The 27,524-nt window shown below is 42.4% G+C and overlaps 1 protein-coding gene across 1 annotated transcript; it reads left to right on the forward strand.

Annotated features, from left to right (window-relative positions):
* The first annotated feature begins 881 nt into the window (after positions 1-881).
* PPP1R2 (protein phosphatase 1 regulatory inhibitor subunit 2) lies at positions 882-27,134 on the forward strand. Its single transcript, XM_033958535.1, has 6 exons — positions 882-1,166; positions 15,861-15,968; positions 18,299-18,382; positions 18,778-18,872; positions 22,279-22,446; positions 25,059-27,134. Exons 1-6 carry the CDS (start codon positions 907-909, stop codon positions 25,094-25,096), a joined length of 753 nt encoding a protein of 250 aa, XP_033814426.1. The 5' UTR covers positions 882-906; the 3' UTR covers positions 25,097-27,134.
* Positions 27,135-27,524: the final 390 nt, after the last annotated feature.

Raw genomic sequence — 27,524 nt, forward strand, 5'->3', positions numbered from 1 at the left:
CCAAGGAATCCAAAGAAAGAGCAGAGTGAGTCAGGTCTTCAAACAAATCACACTTTAAAGGCAACCAATAAAGCATATGTAAAGTATCAACTAAACATGCACTGAACTCAATGTATGTTTAGTTGATATACTAAGGGTGAGTGGTGCCTGGGGTGGTGACGTTCCTTCCCCGTACTCCCCCCTTCCCTTTCTAACTTCTCTGGCATGAGCATCATGTTGATGTCGGCTTGCCCTTTGATGTCACTTCCTAGGTGCAGGTCCTGGAAGCGATGTCAAAGAGAGCGCCGATATCAATGCGGGCAGCAACCTCACGCCGGGAAGTAAAAAAAGATATGGTGGCAGACAAGGGGCATGCGTGTGTGGCAAGGAGAGGAGGGTAGGCCGTGCCCTTGGTAATAGGGTTGCCAGATTTTCCAATTGGAAAATCCGGACTCCCTTATATCCACCCATCCCTGCAACACCCTAATCCCACCCCCAGTCCTACCCCCCACTACTTGCTCTTGTTGGGCAGGGAGGAAGTCTGCACGTGATGTCATCGCGCGGCATCTGAGCACGTGCGGACTTCCTCCCTGCCAATTGGACAAAGGGCCAGGATTTGAAAAGCCAGCTGGACCCTGGGCATGTCTGGGGAAATCTGGATGTTTGGTAACCCTACTTAGGAACCCCCCCCCCTTACTACACCACAGGCTACATTGGTTTCCATTAAAGTGTGGTAACTTATAGACTACTATACATATAGAATTACAAGAAATCAAATAAAAGCAATGAAAAAAGGTATTGCCTTTATTCTTTTGAATGCTGTCGACCAGCGGACGCCCCACCCCCCGCTCACGCCGATGACGCCATCACTCGGCGACGACGCCCTCGCCGGTCGCGTTGTGCCAGTGACGCCATCGGCCGGCGACGATGCAGTACAGCGCGCGTCATCTGCGTCTTTCGGGCGGCTCTCGCGAGAGGCGGCGGCCGAGGGACCGAGGGAGCAGCGGCGGCGGCGGCCGTGCGGGGGATGCGAGGCGGCGGTGGCAGTGGCTGCTCACCCGCCCCACCATGGCGACACAGAGCCACCGACCCATCAAGGGCATCCTGAAGAACAAGAGCTCCGAGGGCAGCGCCCTCCCCGTCAGGGCTGAGCCTCCGCGGCCGTGCGCCGACGACGACGAGCAGAGGTGAGGGGGGAGAAGGGGTTCCCGTTCCCCCGGCTTCCAGAGCCCGGCTAGAAACCGCCAGGCCACTCGCTCGAGCTTTGCAAGGGGTAAAAGGCGGATCTTCACTCAGCTCCGTGCCACTTTTAGTCTCAGCCTAGGAAGGGAAAAGCATTAGGGGGGGGGGGTCTGTCAGAGCCATAACCTAGGCCAGGGGTGTCAAAGTCCACAATCCAGTCGGGTTTTCAGGATTTCCCCAATGGATATGCATGAGATCTAATGAAAACAGTGAATGCTAATAGATCTCATGCATATTCATTGGGGAAATCCTGAAAACCCGACTAGATTCCGGCCCTGGAGGACCGGAGCTGCCCACCCCTGCTCTAGAGGCTCTAGGTCAGGGGTGTCAAAGTCCCTCCTCGAGGGCAGCAATACAGTCGGGTTTTCAGGATTTCCCCAATGGATATGCATGAGATCTATTTGCATGCACTGCTTTCATTGTATGCTAATAGATCTCATGCATATTCATTGGGGAAACCCTGAAAACCCAACTGGATTGCGGCCCTGGAGGACCGGAGTTGCCCACTCCTGCTCTAGAGGCTCTAGGTCAGGGGTGTGAAAGTCCCTCATCGAGGGCCGCAATCCAGTCAGGTTTTCAGGATTTCCTCAATGAATATGCATGAGATCTATTAGCATTCACTGTTTTCATTAGATCTCATGCATATCCATTGGGGAAATCCTGAAAACCCTACTGGATTGCAGCCCTGGAGGAGGGTCTTTGACACCCCTGACCTATGCTGAGTCTAACTGCAGTTCAGATCCGCCTTTTACCCCTTCCCCCCTGCCTGAGTGAGAAACTCCCTACCCCCCCCCCCCCAAGTGTCCTGTTTGTCTGATTAGATTTTAGGGGACTGTATCTTGAATGTTTTCATGTACAACGCTCCATCGCTATAATACTTTTTTTTAGACAGGTCATTGGAGTATCAGGCTGGGAAGATGAACTCCTGGTTAAGCCCGATGATTGCTCAATCCTATTCTTACCTTACATTTAGGAAATTATTAAAAGCTTATTTATTTAATAAACAAGAATGCTGATTTCTCAAGATTAATATCTTATTTTCTTTAATTGTACTTGAACTCAAGGTGGCTCCCCCAAATTAACGTGGGCTAGAAAGATTTGTGATATTTATGATATTTCTTTCTTTTCTTTTGAAGTATATCTTTATCCTTTACTGTTCTTTAAGAATTGTATGAAAAATTTGATAAACAAGAATGCTGATTTTTAATATTTCCAATGAGGTTCTTAGTTTTTTAGTCTTTTTAACCTATGCTTTTAATTTCTTAACAATATTGGAAATTATATTTTAACTATGCTATATTAGATTGTTGTATGTAGTACTGCTTTTTTGAAACTGTATCTTGTGCTGAAATGTCTCAGTTTTCCTGTTGTGAACCGCCTAGAACTGTTGGTAGGGCGGTATACAAGAAAATAAATTATTATTATTATTATTATCATCGAGGGAGGAAATCTGGTAACCCTACGCTGAATGAACTAAGTGTAAAGCCCTCTAATGTTGTTTCCCTTTTTTTTTTTACAAAACTTTTCAAATCACTCTCATGGTGGAAGTACTTGGATTTATTGTAGGGGTACAGTATGAGAAATGGATTCGGGTCCCTATAGCTGAAAAGTTTGCATTAGATCTCTGAAGGTTTAATAGCCTGATATGCAGGGCATGCTTCATTTTAATTCCTTTTCCCATAATGACTGATTTATCGAAGGATTTATTCATAGGCATATGTAGACTAAAGATGGACAAACATTTTGTAGGTGAGATCTTTGTATTTTGCACTTGATACATTTGTCAGTGATGCCATGATCAGAGTGGAGTTTTCTTTTTTTGTGCATCAAGTCTCATCTAAAACTGTAACTTCTTTGTTTTTATGTATTCAAGTGGTCTATCATGGCATCTATAATGTTGTGTCTAGACCAGGAGTTCTCAATCCAAGCCCTGAAATTCACTTAACTGGTCAAGTTTTCAGGACATCCACAGTGAATATGCAGGAGATAAATTTGCTTGCACTACCTTAAATCTTGTTTCTTATTTATTTCTCACCTGCCCTTATCCAGGGTGAGTTACATATTAACATACAAAATAAGAGATTTACATTTATTGTACAAGATACTTCAGAGACTCGCTATAATAAATTACATACTTACATATCAAATTACATGATCGAAACATTCAAGATACTGAAGGGAATTGACTTAGGGCTCCTTTTACGAAGTTGCGCTAGGGCCTTAACGTACGGAATAGCATGCGCTAAATTGCCGCTTGCGCTAGCCGCTACCGCCTCTTTTTGAGCAGGCGGTAGATTTTTGGCTAGCGCACGCTAATCCAGTGTGTTCGGTAAAACCCGTAGCGCACCTTCGTAAAAGGAGCCCATAGTAGAGAAAGAGAGACTGTTCATCCTTTCCAAGGTGAAGAGAACGAGAGGGCACTCGCTAAAGTTAGAAGGAAAAAGATTCCGTACAAGCGTAAAGAAGTTCTTCTTCACCCAGAGAGTGGTAGAAATCTGGAACGCTCTTCCGGAGGCTGTTATGGGGGAAAACACCCTCCAGGGATTCAAGGCAAGGTTGGATAAGTTCCTACTGGAACAGAACATACGCAAGTAAGGCTAGACTCAGTTAGGGCACTGGTCTTTGACCTAAGGGCCGCCGTGTGAGTGGACTGCTGGGCACGGATGGACCACTGGTCTGTGTTAAGGCCCGATTATGGCTGTACACACTCTGTCATTTGACAAGCAGATGCATCTGGGGACAATATCTAAGAGAAAACAGACACCTATTGTCTCTCAAACATGTCCACTTTATTGAATATTTTGTACCTCAATTTATATCATCTTACATGGGTAAGGGTCGTCAGCATATGACGTAAATGCAAACCATATCAGATCACATGCAACTTTAAAAGAAATAACAAAATCCTTTACTTATCTAAAGCCAAAGTCTAAAGGTGCTTTGGCTAACAAAGCCTTATCTAAATTTTCATACAAATACAGCTAAGAAAACAATTAGATTCACTTTACTACAGAATAAGAAAACACATCTCTCAAATATACAATGGCCTTGTAGTATATCAGCAGGAGAAGGCAAACAATCTGGATTTACAACTTCAAACACAACTTAAGGAAAACTACATAATAGAATAGCCTTATAATATTTGGCAAGAGAAGGCAAACAATATCTGGATTAAACATAGCATAAGGACACACATCTTTTCAAATATAGATGTCCTTGCATTATTACAGAGAAGGGATTAAACATAGCATAAGAACACACATCTTTTCAAACATGGATGTCCTTGCATTATTACAGAGAAGGAAAAACAAACAGGGCCTGGGTTTCTTACTGCTCCAAAACACATTCTATGGAAAACTACAAGACGTGTCCCTTCAAATCCCCTCTTACGTCATGTAAATGACGTCATGAATGTACAGCATGAGCTTGGAGGGAGAGATATTCCAAATATGTCTCTCGAGGAGGAGTTTTAGGAGCTGTAATACGAATAACACAGCGCATGAGCAGTCGAAAACTTACATAAGAGACAAGAATGCAGATAATAATAGTGATTAAGACAATAAGAAGGTCTTTTACCCAGCCCTGCATCCAACTGAAATACTGGTCCCAAGGATGAGATAAACCAGAGTTATGTTTGAGCTCAGCAGAGAGGTCTGCTAATTTCTGAATGGCCATAGTAACTTTTCCTGTAGGACCTGTATTATCAGGAATAAATGTACAACACGATAAAGTACTGGGAAGAATTTTACAAACACCCCCCTTCTCAGCTAAAATCATATCTAGGGCCATACGATTTTGAAAAGCCATCTGAGAAGTGGGGCCTAACTGATCAGCAATACCTTGCAAGGCATCTCTAGAGTAATTCACAAAGCGTTGCTGATTATAATAAATGTAATTAATCCAATCAACATTCTTATTGATAGTAATAAGGGGAATAAGGGATTCAAACCCAGCCTTAACCTGGTCTCGGGCCTTGAATTCATCTGGGACCCCTCTTGGGACCCCTATAGCATCTATATATACATGCGGATCAAAACTACCAAGGAGATCACGTCTATGTCGAGACAGAGGAGAGGAAGAAAGTGAATAAGAGGAAGAGTGCCCTTCAGAAAGGATATGCAGAGGCATAATAACCTTAGCTAAAGCACACTGGCCTATCCACTGGCTGGGTAGCTTAACACGGAGCCTAAAGTCTCCACAGAGCCAGTAAATATCACCTAGAGTGAAAATCTGATGCTGTAACAATGGGGCATACCTATAATCCAAGACAGAACAATAACCTGGGGGAAAGTTGCCCACAAAACTACCCTGTGTCAAATTAGAAACATGACATGTGTAATTACCCTTATAGATAGTAACGGTTATGTCAAGTGTTTTCTGTCCTGGCAGCAAAGGGTATTTAGAACGCCACAGCGCACAAAGGGGATCAGTAAAATTAGAGGAGATATTGGTAAATAACCCAAAAAAGCATGGTTGGATACCAGGAGGGAGGTCCAGAGGTACGGTTCCTAGATGGGGTCTAGCTTGAGCACATATGTAACAATTACTCTTATTATGTTGATCAGCAGTGAATTTCATCCATTCTAACCAAAGGTTACGTTCTGAAAACCCTACCTCAACAGCCATAGTATCTTCAAAAGTGGGATTGGCAATAGCCATCATGTCAGTAAGTTTATTGAATGTAGGGGCCAGTGGGTTAGTATTTTTGGGGCCCCCACAAAATGGCGGGAGAGGATGAGTGGAGGTAGATAGATCCCGTAAGAAAAACTGATGGGTCGGATAGCTAGACCCACCCTTAAACCATATGCCCATAACGTACATACCTTCATCAGTAGGTCTAGGGTTGTCAATAGTAAGAGAAAGCTTAATAATTTGTTCAGGAGCCCTTCTCCTATAACAGTTTCCAGTCTTACGAAGGGTCATACGAGTAAGCAGAGATTTACCATTTTGATCCACTTTTTTTAGAGCACTTTCTGGTCTATAAGCCCAGTCAGTGCCAGTATTCCACCCTACTGCTCCCCAGGATGCACACTTATCCCCCCAACGTAAGTCAGCAACACATATATATATATCTTTAGTTTTAGGAATCTCTGAGGACCAATGGCATAGCCTTGGGATATCAATTGATGAGCAGACCATAATGTCACAATACTCAAAGGAGAAGGTGGCAACTTGCACACTACTGGAATTATACCAAAAGGTAGTATACTGTCTATCTTTCTGAATTCCAATTGAAGGACAGCCTTTGCGAGGGAGTAGTCCAGCTTGACGTCTCAGTCGCAAAGAGGCGCCGGGGGTGCTGTTTGCAGATGAGTACATTGTTGGGGTGTCATTTACAGATGGGTATGGGCAGAAAGTGTCGTGAACCCAGGACACATCATCCCTGTAGACACAGTTAGAAATGATCCATACAGGAAAGAAAACTAGCAGCAGCGCTGCCAGGAGGAGAAAAATAAAGTTGGTGGAATGCTGTGATGAGATCATCATGTTGTTCCTCTGAAGGGGGTGAAATCTGCGCAGAGACGGCTTGCTTCTGGGGTTTTAGGTTAACCCTCTTCAAGCGACTTGCGTGGATCCAAACAGGAGACTCCTCAGTGAGTACAGCGGTCCTGGTCACAGCGATCACAGTAGTGGGAGGGCCAAAGGGGAAATCCGTCTGCTTCCGATCCTTGAAAAGCTTCTGGATGATGACTTCATCACCAGGCTGGAAGGAATGGGTAGGAGTCTGTGGAGAGAAAGGAGAAGTGCAAGACACAGTTCTTTCAACATGCCCTAATGTTTCAATGAGCTTCCGAACATATTCTTCTTGTATCAAAGGAAGATCACTACTCTCAACTATGGAGGGTCTGTCTACCCATGGGGCGGGGAAAGGTCGTCCCATGAGAATCTCAAAGGGAGAGTAGCCAGTGGTGCAGTGAGGCTGCATCCTGATTTCAGCTAAAACAATAGGGAGGAATTTTTTCCAATTCACAAACGTGCCAGCTGTGGCTTTCCTGATTTTGTCTTTAATAGTCCTATTCATGCGTTCGACAATACCAGAACTCTGTGGGTGATATGGAAGATGAAATTTCCACTCAATACGGAGTGCGGTAGCTAAAGCTTTGCATACTCTGGCAGTGAAAGCAGGACCATTATCTGAATTGATGTGTGTGGGACATCCCCACCTAGGGATGATTTCACGAAGTAAAATGTTCACTACAGTCTGAGCAGTTTCATTTGTAGTGGGAAAGACTTCAGGCCATCGGGAAAACATGTCAACAATAACAAGAGCATAATCCTGGCGGGTCCCAGTGGCATGAGGTATATGAGTAAAATCAATCTGTAAGTGTGAAAAAGGAGAAGTGGGGTAAGTAAGATGCTGGTGTGGTGCTTTATGGGGTATGTTGGGGTTAGCACGGAGACAAGTTAGACATCGAGCTATATATGTCTGTATCAGGGAGCGAAGATCAAGAATGAAAAAATCACTGGCAAGGAGCTGGAGTGTCGAGCGAGCACTACGATGACCAATGCCATGATATTGAGCAATGAATAAGGGAGAACTAGCGGCTGGTATACAGGGTTTCCCCTCTTTGCACCAAAGTCCGTCCGAAGGGCGGCTTTGGGCACCAGCAATTTGCCAGGCATCAAGTTCAGAGGGGGTAACAAAGGATTGAAGCTGGGAAAAAAGAGAAGAAGGGGGAAAAGCAGGAGGAGAAAGAAGAGGAAAGAGAACAGAAGAAGGAGGGGGGTCCAAAGCAGCTTGTTTAGCAATGCGGTCAGCCAGAGCATTACCTCTGGCAACTTCAGTCTGAAGGCCAGTGTGTGCACGACAATGAAGAATAGCAACTGCAGCAGGCAGGAGTAAAGCAGAGAGAAGATCCGAAACAAGGGAAGAATGAGAAATAGGCTTACCATCAGCGGCCACAAAGCCGCGACGCTGCCAGATAACACCATGGTCGTGTACAACACCAAAGGCATATTTAGAGTCAGTATAAATATTAACGCGTTTACCAGAGAAAAGGTGACAGGCGCGAGTAAGAGCAATGAGTTCAGCAGCCTGTGCCGATGGATAGGGGAGGGAAAAGGCCTCATGGATGATATCAGGGAGTTCAACCACAGCATATCCTGTGTGGAAGGTGTTGTCACTAGGACGTGAGCAAGAACCATCAACAAAAATGGAGGAAGCATCAGGGAGAGGAGTAGAAGACAAATCAGGGCGAGGGGAAGTGTCTTGATATATCAGGGAGACACAGGAATGATCAGGAGGAAGCGCATCCTGTTCACCCTTAAGACCCAAAAGACCATTTAAAAGTAGAGCAGGGCCATATGTCGGGGCAGAATATCTGATGGTGAGATTGGGATTAGAAAGGAGGATGACCTCATAACCACTAAGGCGCTGAGCTGACATATGCTGGGTATGAATATTGCGAAGGAGGGCTTGGACATCGTGAGAAGTATGAAGGGTAGTGGGGTGACCAAGGGTTAGAGGAGTAGCCATCTCTACCACCATAGCACATGCAGCTAGGGCCCTTAAACAGGCAGGCATGCCTTGAACTTGAACAGGGGTAACTTTAGAAAAAAAAGCAACAGGGCGTAACTTACCGCCATGATCCTGAGCCAGGACGCCCGCCATAGTTTTACAATTGTCACGAGCAAAGAGATGAAACATTTGGTCATAATCAGGAAGACCCAAGCCGGGGCTAGAAACCAAAGCACATTTCAAATGTCCAAAAGCGTCCAACATTTCTTTAGTCCATCTGATAAGATCAGTCATTTCAGTACCTAGGGTCTGTCTCAAAATCTGGTCATAGAAGGAACAATCAGGGATCCATTGGCGGCAGTAACCAATCATACCAAGAAAAGTAAGCATGTCTTTTTGAGTAGCTGGGCGAGGCAAACTCAGAACAGCAGCAATGCGAGAAGTGCTAATTTTCCTCTGACCATGAGTCAGGACAAAACCCAGGTATTCCACTTCAGTTTTACACCATTGTAGTTTCTTTCGTGACACCTTGTGACCACACAGAGACAACCATTGTAAAAGGTGCAAACTATCAGCTTGACAGGTCTCCTGAGTTATGGAACACAAAAGAAGGTCATCCACATATTGAATGAGAATAGAACCATGGGGGGCAGTCCATGACTGTAAAGTAGCCCGCAGGACAATGGAGAAAACCACAGGGGAATCAACATATCCTTGAGGCATTCTACACCAGGTATACTGCTGTTGCTTAAAAGTGAATGCAAAAAGGGGCTGAGTGTCCTCATCAACAGGGACAGAAAAAAAAGCATTCTTCAAATCAATGACTGAAAAAACATGAGCTGCAGGTGGAATGGAGGAGAGTAGAGAAGGGACATCCGGGACAATGGGTGCAATGGGAATCACCAGAGCATTAACAGCCCTAAGGTCTTGAACAAAACGGGGGGTGCCATCAGCTTTGACAACAGGATTGATGGGCGTATTGTAGGAAGAGATGGTGGTTTTAATAATACCAGAGGAAAGAAATGAAGCAATTAGTGAAATCATGACTTTCTCCTTTTCTTGGGAGATTGGGTACTGCTTAATGAAAACAGGAATGAGTGATTTCAGAGAAGCACGATAGGGGGTACATGAAATAAAGCCTACATCAGTGTCAGTAGAAGCCCAGACCGGAGAGTCTGGGGGAAGGGGCAAAAGTGTGTCAGGGCAAGTAGAAAGGTAAAGGGTGGACGGAGGGCGAATGGGAATAACGGAGGAAAAGACATGCAAACCTCCTGTATCATCTGTAGTGAGCTGAATGAGAAGAGGAAAAAAAAGATCTCGACCAAGAAGGCTGACAGGGCAATGGGGAATAATAAGAAAGGAGTGCTGAAAAAGAGTAAAGCCTGTATCAGGATGAGCTACAGACAGGGGTGTGGTACGATAGGATTTAGTCAAAACCCCATTAATTCCCATAGAAGGTTCAGCATTCATGCGTGGGCCCCGATAGTAATCCTCACTGATGGTGCTACAAGTGGCACCCGAATCTACAAGAAAAGGCACTGGACTCCCTTGTACAATAAGAGATATCATAGGAGAATCCTTAGCAAAGGCAGAGACCAAAGTGAATGCTGGGGTGTAAACCTCCGGGCCCCTTCATTGGGGAGTAGGGGGGCTGTGCCAGGAGATAGGAAAACGAGGAGAAGTGGCAGATGGTCTCACAGTAGAGGGAGGGGTAGGCACCACCGGTGGGGCGGGCTGAACTGGTAATGCGGGGGGTCTGGGATGAGGGCATTGATTAAGCCAGTGACTAAGGTCCCCACAATTAAAACATCCAGTACTTCTGGATGGATTATTACCACCTCGACCGGAGACTGGAGCCCTCCCCCTGCGAAACCCGCGACCCCTTCTTCCACGAATAGTAGTCAGGCGCGGTCCCCAGGTGGGTAGCTGGCCCTGATGCAGGATTTCCCGAGGTTTAGAGATCTCAAAACAACCTGCTGCCTCTTTTTCCATTAATTTATTTTGAAATTCAGCACGAGAACTAGTGGGCCATTCTGAAATCATTTGTTTGACCAGAATTTGCAAGGGAGAACGGAGGTTAGAAAGGAAAGTCTGAATAAGTAGGGAATCCATATTAGCATGAGAACTGAGACCCGCCTCTTGGGTCCAGGTTTCATTAAACCTCTTCCAGAAATCCACAACAGTTTCACCTGATTTCTGTTTGCAGGCTACTGCAATAGGAAGGGAAGATCGAGACTTAAAACACCGATCAAGCTCTGCCTGTAATTCATTCCACATAACAGCATTTCCTGCTTCAGTATTCAGTCTATAAGCAGTAGCTGTGACAGTAGCAGGCTCTAAAACACTAATACTAGGGACGTTAGACCAGTCCCAAGGGGAACTGTGTCCAACAATGCCATCTATAATAAGGCGCATATCTTCCTGCGTATAATTTCGACCCTTGCATGCTCGTTTTAAATAGTGAAAAGTCGCACTAGCAGAGACAAGAGGCTTGGGGCAGTGTTTAATGATCTTGTTAATGTCTTCTAACTCAATGGGTTTCTTCAAAAGAGTATCCCCCACTGTGAGAAAGGGCATCTGTTCTTGCATCAGCTCCTGTACTTCCGCAACCCTTTGAGTACCGCTACGAGTGTGGAGGGGTGAAAAAGAGATTATCGGCCCCCGAACAGTGGGGCTGGTCGTGGATACAGTGGGAAATGTAATGTCTTGGGACAAAGTGTCAGCAACCTGTCCTGATGCAACTGCACCGGACAGGACGGGAGGTGGAGGAGGAGGGGGAATAAGAGTACTACCGATAAGGAGGTCAATATCATCCTTAGATAAAGAGGGATAAAGTTTAAGAGGAGCACCGGGTGAAGGAATTTGTAAATGATAAGGAGGAGGGCTAGCAGCACAGATAGATTGTTCTGCAGCATGTAATTGAGCAGGGGAAAGAATGGACAGCTTGGATGTTTTATCTTTATCAGTAGCTGACCAATAAGGAGCATATGTAAGCCAATTAATGCCTCCCCTTCTCATATATTCTTTGTCCCAGTGCGGATCCCCTAAATAATATGGCCATGCCTCATGATCCCCCAAACACAATCCCTTTATCATATCCATATGAAACGTATCATTTGCCCCATCTCGGGGAAACGGACTCGAACTATGAAGTCCTTCAGTCCAGCCAGCCATATTATCTATCCAAGGATCAATAAGATAATATCCCGTGTCACATACACGGGCAACGTAAGCCTTACAGGTCTCAGCTTTCTTAGGGGGGGGGGAACCTTACTACCGTTCTGACCCATTACAAAAACAATATAGCAATGCAGGAATCCCGCTTATCTTACCTTATAAGCGAGATACAGAACAGTAATATACAATATAGTCTTATACTCTATAAAATCTTATCTCTAAACAATAGAAAAGAATAGCGAGAGAAGAGAGAAAGCACATACAAAAAGTGTTAACCCCACAAACGACAGAGTGCGCAGGCAGCTCTATAAGTAATATAGTTCTTCCCAAAAGAACAATAGGAGTTTCTTTATTGTTATAAACTCCGCTATAGACTTCCCAAAAATCTATATTTAACAAATAAAGGGTGGGAACAGGGCACCTAATACCCGTGAGTATTAAAGAACAGAATTCAAAATTCAGAAATACTCACAAAATACCGGTGATATCAACGTCCCTCCCGGAGGAGCCCCCACTGTTAAGGCCCGATTATGGCTGTACACACTCTGTCATTTGACAAGCAGATGCATCTGGGGACAATATCTAAGAGAAAACAGACACCTATTGTCTCTCAAACATGTCCACTTTATTGAATATTTTGTACCTCAATTTATATCATCTTACATGGGTAAGGGTCGTCAGCATATGACGTAAATGCAAACCATATCAGATCACATGCAACTTTAAAAGAAATAACAAAATCCTTTACTTATCTAAAGCCAAAGTCTAAAGGTGCTTTGGCTAACAAAGCCTTATCTAAATTTTCATACAAATACAGCTAAGAAAACAATTAGATTCACTTTACTACAGAATAAGAAAACACATCTCTCAAATATACAATGGCCTTGTAGTATATCAGCAGGAGAAGGCAAACAATCTGGATTTACAACTTCAAACACAACTTAAGGAAAACTACATAATAGAATAGCCTTATAATATTTGGCAAGAGAAGGCAAACAATATCTGGATTAAACATAGCATAAGGACACACATCTTTTCAAATATAGATGTCCTTGCATTATTACAGAGAAGGGATTAAACATAGCATAAGAACACACATCTTTTCAAACATGGATGTCCTTGCATTATTACAGAGAAGGAAAAACAAACAGGGCCTGGGTTTCTTACTGCTCCAAAACACATTCTATGGAAAACTACAAGACGTGTCCCTTCAGTCTGACCCAGCAGTGACAATTCTTATGTTCCTATGTTTAAGGCCCAAATTGGCCAAACCCACACGTAACATCAAAATATAAAATTCCATAAGTCATACAAGATGCCTCAATGACAGACATCAATAAACCAAATAAAACAAACCAGACCATAATATGGAATCATATGGCAATCTATCTTTGTGCATATTTTTTTGTGGATTTTCTGAAAACCTGCCTGGCTAGGTGTGCCCTGGAGACTGGGTTGAGAACCACTAGACTAGATTAAACCGTTTGATAGGATCTGAGTGTGCTTCCAATTGGAAAAATTCTGGCTCTGCCATTTTGCTGTTCAGAAATTGGGAGACTGTTCAAATGCAAATGACAGATTTCAAGGGAATTGTATTGTAATTTTGTATGCTTTGCTTTTCCAATTCACAACATAAAGACCATACAGCTCTATATTCCCTTTCTCTGCCTTGGATCTTCTGTACATGTCCCATGCTTTCCTGAATTTAGATATTATCCTTGTCTCCACTAATTCTCTTGGAAAATTGTTGCATAAGCCCATTAATCTACTGTAAATAAAATATTTCCCATAGATTACTTCTGTGCCTGCCCCCTTTCACTCTGGGGTTCAGTGCATCCTTTCTTATTTTGAATATGCATGAGAGACGTACATACAGTGAGAGAGCATGTAATTATCTCATGCATATTCAGTGGGTATATGGCAGGGGACTAGGTTGAAAAGTGCACCCATCCTGCTGATGATTCCTTGAGGTAATCCCTTAATTTGACAAAAGTTAGATCCCTTGTACCCTAATGCTTCGTACTTCTAGATGCTCAACCTCTATCCTCAAGAGCTGAAATCCAGTTGGATTTTCAGGCCTATAACATTTATTGTAGAAATTCTGAAAACCTAACTGAGTTGCAGCTGTCAAGGACCAAGGTTTGGCACCTCTGTTCTAGCTGATACCTTAACAGAGCTATCCCAATCAACTGGCAATTTGAAGTCATTTATCAATAGCACTAATTTTTTGGGGGGAGGGGTTTCTTTGGTAGTTGGATATTGGTTTGTGCTATTGGGTGGGGAGGGGGGTATAAGGTTTTGTACGTTTATCTATGATTACAGTTCTCGGTCAGAGTGGGGGGCGGAACAATGGATGGCCTGCACCAGGGCTCATCAGAGTCCAAGGCCCTGGCATGCGTTGTCAGTGTCATTAGACCTAGGTCTTTAGGTGGAATAGTTAGGTAGGTTTGCTTTGTTGTGGAAGCTGCTTCCTTGTCCTTACTCGACTTTGATATCTTTTGTTTGCTTCTGATGTTTTCTTGTTTTCAATAATAAAATTGTTTGAACCTATCAATAGCACTTCACCTTTCTTAGGACTTTAGTGAATGTCTTCAATTAAATCTCTGCAAATAAGGTCTGTGTATCACACTGTTATAAATAGATGTTCCAGTCCATCTTTCCAGATTAACTCATAGCATTGCTTTCTTATCCTTGTAAGTATTTATTGTTATTTTTTATTTGTAGTGCCTTTCTTCCTGAATAGATTTTAGCCCAATAAAGCTACTAAATTCAGGTCAGCCTTTTCCATTTTAGCCTCTAGATCTAGCTTTCTAGATATTGCTTCTTTTCCCAGTTTGTATGCAACTGTATCGCTCCTTGATGCAACCTCACCTTGAGTATTGTGTTCTATTCTGGTCTTCTATATCTTAAAGAGGATATAGTGGAATTAGAAAAGATTCAAAGGAGAATGACCAAGATGATAAAGGGGTGGAACTCCTCTCATATGAGAAAAGACTAAAGAGGTTAGGGCTCTTCTGCTTGGAAAGTAGATGGCTGAGGGGAGATGTGATTGAAGTCAACAAAATCCTGAGTGGAGTAGAATGGGTACAAGTGAATCAAATTTGTACTCCGTCAAAAATTACAAAGACTAGAGGCCTTGTTACAGGGAAATACTTTTAAAACCAATAAGAGGAAATATTTTTTCACCCAGAGAATAGCTAAGCTCTGAAATGCGTTGCCGGAGGATGTAGTAGCAGCAGTTAATATAGATAGCTTTAAAAAAGGTTTGGACAAGTTCCTGGAGGAAAAGTCCATAGTCTACTATTGAGACACATGGAGGGTTTTCTGTTCATATGTATAAGAGATGCTATCTGTACAGATCCAAGGAAGATCCCTGATAGGCTGAAGATTTCTCTTGTTTTTAATTACCCTCAACAACCAAAAACCTGAACAGAATTCAATTTAAAATAAGAAGAATGGGGATCATGGAAATGGTTGGTTCATTTTATACTTTTATCTGGGTTAGCCTCAATTTCTCCAAACCCTTCTTACCTAGTACGGAATAAGCTTTCCTGCAAATGCACCTTCCCTTTTAAAAGAGTATAATGGATGTGCTATATGTTTTGTTCCAGGGTAACATAGTTTTCACTACTGTCTGACTCAGTGTATCACTTTGTTTTCTTCTAATATACTAAATGAAATTGTTGAAGCGTAAAAGAACAAAGCTAATGCCCCAATTCGTACCCTTGGCGTATAGTGAATATGGGAAATGGTTATCCATCAAGTACCCCAGAATGTCAAGTACCTTATACAGTATAAAACATGACCGTTTTCTTGCATGTCCATTCTGAATTCCTCTTATTTATATATGTGGTTGGATATGGAGAACAGGGAAGAAATGCCAATTTAAAGTTGGATTCTCTAATCCCTTCTTGATCAGTAATTTTCCCTAAATAAAATGACACGGATGAAAAATTTGGTTTTGAAGGAAACTGATATTGTTGAATCTTCTTTTTTAATGTAGTAAAAAATCCCAGAAATGGGATGAAATGAACATCTTGGCTACATACCATCCATCAGATAAGGACTATGGTTTGATGAAAATAGATGAACCCAGCACACCATACCATAGGTAACATATTTAAAACTCGTTCTGCATTCTCTAGTTTGTGATTCTAGACATGGAATTGTAAAGGTAACTGAGAAGAGAAGGTAGAAGGAAAGGCATGGCTTTTAATGGTTAGCAAATTCATTTGTGTTACAAAAGAGCTGAAAAATGAGGGCTTTGAAAGAATTAAAATTGTCATCGAGAGGGTAGTTTCTAAGAACTAATTTGACTCCAGAATAAGATTTATTTGTCCCCAAATTGACTTCCAGAAACTAAGTATCAATGGACAAAAATATAACAGATGATCCAAAGTCCCTATATCAATATGACAATGCCAGCATCTATTAGATTTAGAATTATCTATTTTTTGTAATCGAACTGGGGTCCAAAAAATCCTATGTAGTAAAAATAACCATGTTTGTCTCATAGATGCTGATGCTGTACATTTCAACCTCCAAATCCAAATTCGTGGCCAACGAGACACAGAAATATACTGTTTTATCTCGATGCTCCAAATATCTCTAAGATTATTTTTTGGCTTCTTATTTAAAAATTAAAAAATGAAGCTGTAATTTGTGATACATTACTACATGTTAAGCCTACTTTAGATAAGTATAAAAGTTGCCTTTTCCTGATCATGACGGGAATAGCTGTTCAAATGATCATACATAATTGGAAGAACCATGACAGAATTAATTACACTTTTTGGTGGGTAAATGTATGTACCACATCCATGGAGGTTTTAGTATGAGTTTCTGTGATAATCTAATATAATAAAATGCTAAGTGCGCATGCGCACTCCTACCTGCGTGTTCCGTGACCCGTATGTCCGTGGCCAGAAGGAGTGCGTATGCGCGCCTACAACTGCCCCACACTCGCGGCCCTTCAATGCATCGGAGCCGGAAGGAAGGGGGATGGGAGGCAAGACGTTCGGCAGCAGAGACGCCATCCCTTCTTTGTTTGCAGTTCCGAGCCGCTGAGGACCCTCCCGAAGGCCCTGGTGGATGGTCGGCCGCTGCCCTTGCGCGGGACTGGTGAGCTGAAGGTGTTTTGGGTGGCAGCCGGCGTCGGTTTGAACCTGCGCAGGCAAAAATCCCTCTCCTGCCTCACCGATGCCGAAAAGAAGCCGCACCGCACATCCTTGGCACCCACCCCGGTCCCGCTGTCGCGCTCCCTATCGCGAAAAATTCGCAAGAGAGTTCTGGAGACTGCAGGAGAGGGAGGAGGAGGAAAGGAAGAGAAGAAAGCCACAGACTCATTTTCCTCCTCTTCTGCACTGCCCCAGCGCCGCAATACCTGCTGCCTCACTGGGGGGCCTGACCTCGGTGGTCAGGTAACCTGCTGGCACTGACGCCTACACCCTAGGCCCGTAGTGGTTGCGTTCTGCGCGAGGCGGTTTCCAAGTTTCAACAGGATGGCTTGCGCCGAGCCCCTTCTCAAATAAGCCTGTTTGGGGAAGGGAAATATTTTTCTTTAATTTGGTGGTGTGTGTGCTGGGAATCAGTGAACGATCTTACATTACTTTAGGTAAAGGGGGGGGATCGTTGGGAAGGGGGGAAGAGAACAATCTTGCTTCCATTTGGGGAGAGGGGTGTGATTTGTTGGGGACAGGAAACGATCTTGCTTTGATTTGGGGGGAGGGTTTTAATTGGTTGAGAACAATAAACTATCTTGGTTTTCTTTGGGGGGGAGGAGTGTGATTGGGAGAAAGGCTACATGAGAGGTAAAAGGAAGGGAGAAGATACAGAAAGAAAGAAAGACTGACAGACAGCCAGGGAGAGAGACAGTAAGACGGGGGGGCCAGGGAAGAGACACACAGGGGGACAGAGACAGAAAGAAATGAAGGGGGGCAGGGAGAGAGAACAAAAAACATAAAGTAAGAAAGAAAGAAACGTCTTAGCGACCCATTGTGCTAAAAGTCTACACATCTATTCTAGCACCCGTTAATGTAACGGGCTTAAACACTAGTAATGTATAAGATTCTTGCCATTCAGAATAACAAAGTGGGCAGATTTCAACCCATGTACATCCATTATGGGGAAAATTGCCAAGTTTGCATCCCTCCTGTACCCTCGTTTCAAATCACCCACCATCTTCAAAAAGTAGAGAAGTCAAGTGTCCTGTTCCAGGCAAGGACCTGTATATGTCCACACCTAGTTTAGTGCATCAGTGCTTGGTTTTTTGGGGTTTTTTAAAAATTTAGTTTGCTCCTTTTCCAGTTTTAGCTCAGGGCGGGTTACATAACAGATTCTGTCCCTGGAAAACTCACAATCTAAATTTAGTTATATTTAATTATGCCAGCATTCCTCAAGGAATATAATTGGCTTCCTTGTTTTATTCTGTTATAATTTTAGAATGGTTGGAGAGGATGATGACGAAGGGGCTGTGAGTGATTCAGAAGCAAATGAAGAGCTAACAGCTGACATCTTAGCTAAAAAGTAAGTACAGCTGATAATTGTGTATGCAGTATGTTTTTTGGAAACCAGCCTTTCTAAAATCAGTCTTGTCTATCGTTTTTGAAACCACTTGAGTGATTTCTTGATTTCTCTTGGGAAAATTTGCTTTTAAATCATTCCTGCTAAGAACTTTGGATTGCAGGAGTAGCCTAATAGTTAATGCAATGGCTTGAGAACCAGGGGAGCTGGGTTCCATTTCCACTGCATCTCCTTGTGACTCTGGACGCTTAACCCTCCATTGTTCCAGATACAAAATAAGTAACCACAGAAAGGCAGTATATCAAATCCCACCCCCTTTTCCTTCCTTAATTAATCAGTCTGTAATCGTATGGCTACTGTTGGTATTGACTTATTTTAATGAAATACTTGTTGAACAGGTTGGCAGCAGCAGAAGGCTTGGATCCCAAAATTTTACTTGATGAAAGTGAAAGTAGTGAAGAAGAGGAGGAGGAATTAACACCTGAAGAAAGAGGTAGATGACCTGTGAAATATGCACAAATAATCATGAAAGACAGCTAGCATTTGGCTATTTATCTAAAATCTTACACTAGCAGAATTTGAGAAGCAAGACAGGTGAAATTAGGGTCTGTCTTGCTCCTGGATAATCTTTGGCTAATTTCAAATTATAGTCTTAGAAACATAGAAACATAGAAAGATGACGGCAGAAAAGGGCTACAGCCCATCAAGTCTGCCCACTCTACTGACCCACCCCATTAAGTCTGGGTGCTGATGACTTAGTTCCTTAGCTCGACCCTCGTAGTGATCCCACGTGGATGTCCCATTTATTCTTAAAGTCGAGCACGCTGGTGGCCTTGATCTTGTCTTTTTCCGGCTGGAAGAGTCAAGTAGTTTCCTCATTATACTGTAATGTTGTTCTGTAGGTCAAGCAGCAGGGAGCACTGCTTGAACTAATGGAGTGCTGTCCCCACAGTTGTATGTCCATGTTGTATAAATATGTAGTTCTAATGTGTTCAGTGTTGTTATCACTTCCTAATTGTTCTTGCATTTTGCACTCTTAAGTCAGCACCTGCATGTGACTCTCTTCCTCCAGTCAAATTTGCAGTAGATTAGTCATTCCTGATGATGTGGATAACATGAGGAGGAACCTAGCAAAGCTTGCAGAATGGTCTAGAATTTGGTAGTTTAAAAAAAATGCAGGGTCTTGCAATTGGGTTAAAAAACCTGAGGAAGTGGTATGTGGCGTAAATGCGCCTGAGTCGAGTCTCTTTCATTTGAAAGGATGCTCTGGAATGAGAGGGCATAGGATGCAGTTAAGAGGTGATAGGCTTAGGAGTATTGTAAGGAAATACAGAAAGGGAGATAGATGTGTGGAACAGTCTCCCGGAAGAGGTGGTGGAGACAGAGACTGTGACTGTGGGATAGGTATATGGGATCTAATGGTTACTGCATATTGGGTCCCTTTATCTGCATCTTATACAGTGATCTTCAGTTTCCTTTTTTGTCTTTGACTGACCGAATGGAAGAGAATCAGCTGTTCTCTCTAGTTGCTGCTTTGTCTGATGTGAGGTAGCTTTTGTACCTCCTTTTCCTGCCCCTGCCATAACAGCACAATTATGAGAAACACTATATCACTACATTGACCTCCGCAAACGGCTTTTGAAAACTTTCAGCCATTAGATTGATCTAGGCAAGGCACATTACATGAATGCTGTTAGGAAACATTCCAGATGGTATTGTGTTTGTCTGCTTTTCTTAACATATCTGGCATAATCTGTATCAGACAAACACGTCAAAAGTAGTTGCACAGTCTGAATGACACCATGTTGTGCTTGCATCAGAATGATAGGTACATGCCTTTTGCAGAAGTGTCTGTGTGGCCCTGCAAGGTGAGTAAAATAGCACCATCCATCATCAGGTGTTTCATAGAATATAACCATTTCTTATGCTTTGCTGTTGGGGTTTTCTTGAAACATGTTGAAATTGTCCACTGTAGTTTTCATGGATTTGTTAATGTATCTTTTTCTTTCATATTTGTAATTTAATGAGGTGATTTGCTATATGTTGCACATTTTTATTTATTTAAGTATTTATATACTGCTTAAAGCCAAATTGGTTTGCATTCAGGTACTCAAGCATTTTCCCAGTCTGTCCAAGCTGGCTCCCAGTCTATCTAATCTACCTGGGGCAATGGAGGTCACAAGGAGCAGTGTGGATTTGAACCCACAACCTCAGGGTTGCTGAGGCTGTAGGTCTAACCACTATGCCATACTCAGAAATTGCAGCAGCTGGCCAGGACTAGTGCAGGTATCCCTCCTCTACTGACCTTAATCAATGAGCACATAATTGTGTGGGCTAGCCCAGGATCAGTTCTATAAGCTTTAGCTTCTCCCATGCAAGCAGCCATGAAAAGCTTTACTATATTGCTCCCTCCTGTGCTGACCTCAGCTGGAGTAGGGTTGTACGAGTGGTAGGGGTGGCGGGATTGCTCCTCATCCCTTGTTTCCTCTTTTTAGCAGGGGGTATGTCACTTGAGGCTCAATTTCCAGCAGGGTATGGAGATAGTAGGCAGAGAGCTCTGGTTTAGAGAATGACACAGTGACAAATTTTTCTTTGTCCCCACAGGAACTCAATTTGCCTGTCCCATCCCTGTGAGTTTTGTCATTGCCCCCGTCCCTGACCCATTCCTGTAAACTCTGTCTTAACTGCACAAGCCTTGAACACTCATGATTTTAAAGTGTTTGAGGCTTGTACAGGTGTAATTCTCTGGGTTTAATCTGCTTTGTAAGTAGAGTACTGTGAAGCTCATCTTAACTGTCTGGTGTTCAGAAGATTGATATAAATGGATTTACTAATCCAAACTGAATTTGAGCCTGTATTTGCATTATTCCAGGACTGTCTACTCCTTAACCTGCAGAAGCATAAGTCAGGTTGCTTTTTTTGGGGCTTCGCTTGTACTCTAAACTGGAGCTGACTTGTACACAGCAGAAAGCTCCTGAACTTAATAATAATTCAGCTTCTACATCTTTTCTTTTTTTAATTTTGAAATGCTGATATATTTTTGGTCAATATTAATTTACCTCCTCATTTTCATGTTACGTTAACACTGCTTTTTCACCAAGATTTCTAAATTCTCTGACCTGTTGATCTTGTAATGCGCTGTCAGTTTTTCTCCTAAACAGTTAATAGTAATTTTGCAGTGGTACTGGGGTAGGCTCTAGAGCAGTGGTCTCCAACTCCAACCCTTTGCAGGGCCACATTTTGGATTTGTAGGTACTTGGAGGGCCTCAGAAAAAAAGAGTTAATGTCTTATTCAAGAAATGACAATTTTGCATGAGGTAAAACTCTTTATAGTTTCTAAATCTTTCCTTTTGGCTAAGTCTTAATAATAATATTGTAATTTATAGCTAAAGAGACATATGATCAAGAAACTGTTTTAGTTTACTTTTGGGATTATGATAAACATACCGAGGGCCTCAAAATAGTACCTGGCGGGCCACAAGTTTGAGACCACTGCTCTAGAGGATTAATGACTTGCACCAATGACATGTGTATTGCACTTTGATCATGTTTTGTTGTCTTTCTCCTTGGAAATGTCTGAAGAATGCTTCTTTTAATAGCATTTTATTGAATTGCCTTTATAAAAATCATAATTAAAAAAACAAACCATATATTGAACTCTTCTCTGGGGGTTGTATATTTTTTAAAATAATATTGACTCATAAAATAAGGGTACTTGTTGTATATTAATCTTTCAGCACATTCCCATCTGGATGATTGCTGTCTTCTAGTTTGGTGATTTTAATTTATAGACAACGCAAGAAGACGGTATCGAAGTGATCTTCGCTAATGAAGCTAAGTAAATCAACCCACCAAATGCATATGTTAAACCTGTTATCCTGTTCTGTTTTTTCATGCAGAGAAAAGGAGAGAATTTGAAATGAAGAGGAAACATCATTACAATGAAGGAATGAACATTAAACTAGCTAGACAGTTAATCGCAAGAGAATTAGAGGCCGATGAAGATGAGGAGGATGAGGATGAAGAGATGGATTTAGAAGGTGTGAGCCCAGAGATGCTGGATGAAGGTACACTTCTGATCAATGGAAGCTTGTTTTGCTCTGGTTTCTTTGTGTAATGCATAAGTGGTATAATAGCTTTTGTACCCCTGTAGTTTGAAGATTCAGGTGTTGGACAAAAAGGCTGTTTGGTTTTCACAAAGTTAATTATTTTATTTTTTGTAAACATTTTATACTTGATATTGTTTTTTTGTTGGTTGCATTGAAATACTTGGCAAATTGGTCGATAATGCTGTGCACAAAACTTCTCTTCTAAAAGCTGAACACATTTTGCCCATTGCTTATCGTATTCCTTTCAAATACAATGTTCTTTCCTATCGGATACTTTCCAGTGGTCTTCCCTCATTTCTATTCTACTCACCAAAGAGACTTCTCCAGTCTTCACAACAACAACTGCTAACTGTCCCATCGTTTAGATGGCTATTTCTTGAAATTCACAGGAAGGTGAAGGTGACGGCGGGAACAGGGCGGTGAAGGGGACGGTGGTCCAGTGACGGGACAGATTTTTTTCCCCGTGTCATTCTCTACTCGCTACCACACTACATCCGCAATGAAAGTTCGCTTTCAAGATTCAATACTACTTCTCGCAGGCCCTTGATTCAGAATCTGACAGAGCAGATTAAAAAACCAAAATTAAAATAAACCAAGATAAATAGGGACTCCTTTTACTCCCTAGCCTGACGTTTTATCCTTTTCCCTTTTCCACACCTCAGATTTTATTGTAATTAACCTCTCGTTCTCTCCTCATGTTCTTATTTGATGTTGGTTGTTTTTGTGCTTGTATTAGTATTAGTTTGTTTCTTAATCCTCCTTTTATATGAGTTTGTAAACCTCTTAGATTTTAACCCTGGTTTTATATTTGCGGTATATTAAATAAATTGAAATTGAATGTGTACCATGCCATTTGCCATATTGTGCATAGATATGATATGTTCCACCCTTTGAAACTGATATAACAAGCCATTTTTAGACATTGAATTGGGCCCAGAGTAACACAAATTCTGCCTGTTCCGATGGGTGCCATATGGTTCTGCCCTCTGATCTTCTCCTGTTGCATGGGCCCAAGATTTTGCAATTCTATTTGCAGGATTGGCTCCACAGCAACATGAGATGATGTCCAGTTAAATGCTTCTCCAGCTGCTGGTTCTGTGAGAGTGGGAAGAGATACAGTGAGGAGGAAGGCTGACACTGAGTTCACACTTGCCTGGCTCAACCTTAGAGGAGAAGAATTGGGGTAAAAAAGGAGAACATTAGTTTTGGAAGAGAGAAAAGAGGGAAGAATCATTTAGAGTAGGGGTAGGGAACTCCGGTCTTCGAGAGCCGTATTCCAACCTGGTTTTCAGGATTTCCCCAATGAATATGCATGAGATCTATTTGCATGCACTGCTTTCAATGCATATTCATTGGGGAAATCCTGAAAACCCGACTGGAATACAGCTCTCAAGGACCGGAGTTCCCTACTCCTGTTTTAGAGGGAGATTGGATGAGAAAGAGTAGAGAGAGGCATGGGATGGGGGAAAATTGTTCACTTGGAAGAAGTGAGGAGAATAGCCTGGATGCTATAGGGGGAGAGTTAAGGAAGAAAAAGAGGGAGCAAATGTGGGGTAGGAATATTGGGAGGGAGAAAGAGAATAGATGGAAATTGGGGGCATGAGGAGGGGAGAAATCATGTATGGTATGAGTGGGCACAAAGAGGAAAGAGTCATTTTAGAGATGGGGGAGGAGATTGGGCAGAAAGTGTACAGAGATGCTGTGAAAAGCTATAAGACCTAGTTAGAGGTTGAGAGGCCTTATAAAGAGGGATAATAGAAACAAGAAAAAAAATGAAAACCAAGAAGGATTGAGGGACAGGTTCGTCAGTTGACATTTTGAGCCTGGAAGCCATGGCCAAAGAATGAGCTCTTGTACATGTTTCCTCCATAGCCCATGGTAGGGTGAATACGTCACAGAATAGCAAACCACCCAGGAAGAGTGGTCATTGTAGCATGGAATTGGCCATGGTACACATACCTAGTGCATCTTCAGAGACCAGGGTCTAAGACTGCAGGTGCAGCCCGATCTTCGGTCTCAGAGCCCAGTGGTCATACAGCAGGGGTGTCAAAGTCCCTCCTCGAGGGCCGCAATCCAGTCGGTTTTTCAGGATTTCCCCAATGAATATGCATGAGATCTATTTGCATGCACTCCTTTCATTGTATGCTAATAGACCTCATGCATATTCATTGTGGAAATCCTGAAAACCCGACTGGATTTCGTCCCAGGTCTACAGTGTTAATAATTTTCTTCTTGATCTAGGGCAGGGGTAGGCAGTTCCGGTCCTCGAGAGCCACAGGCAGATCAGATTTTCAGGATATCCACAATGAATATGCATGACATGGATTTGCATGCACTGCCTCCTTGAGATGCAAATCTATCTCATGCATATTCATTGTGGATATCCTGAAAACCTGACCTTCCTGTGGCTCTCAAGGACCAGAATTGCCTACCCCTGATCTACGGAAAACAGATTTTCTAACTTTGTATAAATGAGTTTACTTGGAATTTATGGGTAGACAGTACCGTGTGATTTTATTTTTGATCTTCTGTTTCAGTATTAAGTCTGTGTCTATTTTTATTTTCTATAGCACATTCTGAGGGTCTACTCGCTGGACAAGGTTTGTAAAAGATAACAACCCAGCTCTGAAACTGCTTGCGAGAAGCGCCTATTTATCGCAGAAAAGTACTACTCAACATGGTTGCAAACATATGGGTTTTGAACATTGAGGAGTGTATCTGTCGTAGCTGTGTACTGCCAAGAACTAGAATGAGGAATGAATGAACATTGCCAAAGTGATTTATTCTTTCACCTGGTGTCTTATGGAGACCACTACTTCAAGAACCATCAAAGCAGGAAGACATCAAAACAAAATATATGGTAAAGACCCTGAATAGTTATAAAATGGATTCAGACATTTTATATACTTCTGATTTATTGGAATCGCTACGTTTAAAGGGTTTCACTATTTTCTGAAAGGGTTGTGAATTAAAAGCCAAATATGGTTGAATATCTTGAGCAAATCAACATGTTGAGTTCAATGATGGCAATGATACTACCAGAACAGATTTTAAAATAATTTAGTTAGCAGTTTGTCAAATCAGTGGTTCCCAACCATGTCCTGGAGGACCACCAGCCAGTCAGGTTTTCAGGATAGTCCTAATGAATATGGATGAGAGAGATTTGTATATAATGGAGGCGACAGGCATGCAGATCTGCATGTTCATTAGAGCTATCCTGAAAACCTGACTAGCTGGTGGTCCTCCAGGACAGGGTTGAAAACCACTGGTCTAAATGAAGTTTTTAGATTCTATTTCTCCTTTCTCATTTTTGTTGAGTTTCTGAGATTGTAGTTCATGTTTGTGGCAGCTCCTCTCACTTGCTCTCTCCATGAGGTGGTTCTTCGGAGGTAGTTACCTCCTCTCCTTCCAATGCCTGAAGAGTGACCACTGAGAAAACAGATCTTGAGAAATAGGGAATATCTTCATAATAGAAACCAAAGAGCTTTAAGCCCTGGAGAAAACTGAGAGAGAGATATCAAGAGGTAAGAAATGTCACAAAGGAGTTGGGTAAGAAAGCTGTTTTAAGCATTTGACTAAGGGATTATGTTGGTAATTATTTCTGGTGAATGTTAAGAATTTATAATTCCTACCCCATTATTTGTTAGAAGATCTGAATTTCAATAAGTGTTTCTTCAATATCTGGCCCTTAAACCTGCCCTAATGTGGTTTTAGTTGGTTTTCAACAGTATATCTGTTTGAAAATCTAAGTGCTTCTGTGGTAGAGAGGATGTCCATTTATCTTATAGGTGTACACTGGCCCAGGGCTCATTTTCTAGTTGTTTGGCCCATTCAGATTAAGGTGCCACTGATATATTTTGCCATCTTGGCATCCTGTTCCCAAAGAGAATTTCTTATTTTGGAGCAGGAGGAACTTCATGGCCTATATATCCAGGCAGCATTACTCTTGGCCATTTTAAATGAATTGCCACTTTGAACTGGGGCATATATTGGCCTTCTTAGAGGTTTAATGTTTTTCTCACTTTAAACATGAGTCTTAATTTTCCTGCTTTGACAATGATCGTTACATTATGTCCCGGGAGGTGGCAGGGTATTAATCTCTCATATTGCCCAGGATCTGAGTATCGGCTAAAAGACCAAGAAAGGACTATCCTTTGCTCACACGTCAGGTCCAATGTTTGGAAAATTCACCAGGAGAGGCTGCACCATAACAAAAACGCACTCTTCGAGTAAAACTGATTTCACTAGATACATTTTCTTTACTATAAAGGCATTGTGCTACCTTTAAACACAGACTCAGACTTTGTTGCCATTATGGAGTATGGTTTTCTTTGTTTTGGTTTAAACCTTTGCTTATTTCTCAATTATGCCACACGTTTGGAACTTTAGTACTATGATGCTGAAATAGATTGTATATAGAAAGTTTGAAATTTGTGTGAAAGAATAAAAAGATTGGTGTAAGTTAATTTGATGTTGTATGCACTCCTAAAAGCCAGCAGCAATTAGTTTAAGCTACCTTTAAAGAGCAAATGTCACTGAATCAACATTTGATGGGAAAAAAAGCAAAAATGTATTTTTGGTTTTCTTGTGCCTGAAAACTGGTGGTATTGTAAGCATGCCTCCAATAAAATGTACCATTGTACACAGCCACAGCTCTGTTTTGAATCACTTTCAGAGTTCCAAATATATTTTTGGCAAAAAAGCAACATTTTTATTCTCCTACCAAGTCAAACTTCTCTGCCCCACTAAACTGTATACACTTCCCCCTCCCCATTCGCGGTTTCCCTACTTGAGATTTCACATAATCGCAATTTTTTTTTTTTGGGGGGGGAGGAGGGAAACCCCCCCATATTTTTGTCTTCCCCCTGGCATCCCGGCCTTACCTGGTGGTCTAGCTGGTTTTCGGGGCAGGAGCAATCTTCCTACGCTCCTGCCCCATGCAGATAGCCATTAGGAAATGGCTTTTGGGAGTTCCCGTAGTTTCTCGAGAGACTACGGGAACTCCCCACAGCCATTTCTTAATGGCTATCTGCACG

Source organism: Geotrypetes seraphini, chromosome 9 (assembly GCF_902459505.1).
Source record: "Geotrypetes seraphini chromosome 9, aGeoSer1.1, whole genome shotgun sequence".
Classification (NCBI taxonomy): Eukaryota; Metazoa; Chordata; class Amphibia; order Gymnophiona; family Dermophiidae; genus Geotrypetes; species Geotrypetes seraphini.

Bases quoted from the DNA above. Each gene is read 5' to 3' on its own strand.
- PPP1R2 (XM_033958535.1), top strand. From the start codon at position 907: ATGCAGTACAGCGCGCGTCATCTGCGTCTTTCGGGCGGCTCTCGCGAG. The intron at 1,167-15,860 runs GTGAGGGGGGAG...TTTTTAATGTAG, and splicing joins GCCGACGACGACGAGCAGAG to TAAAAAATCCCAGAAATGGG. The intron at 18,873-22,278 runs GTAGATGACCTG...TTTTTCATGCAG, and splicing joins ATTAACACCTGAAGAAAGAG to AGAAAAGGAGAGAATTTGAA.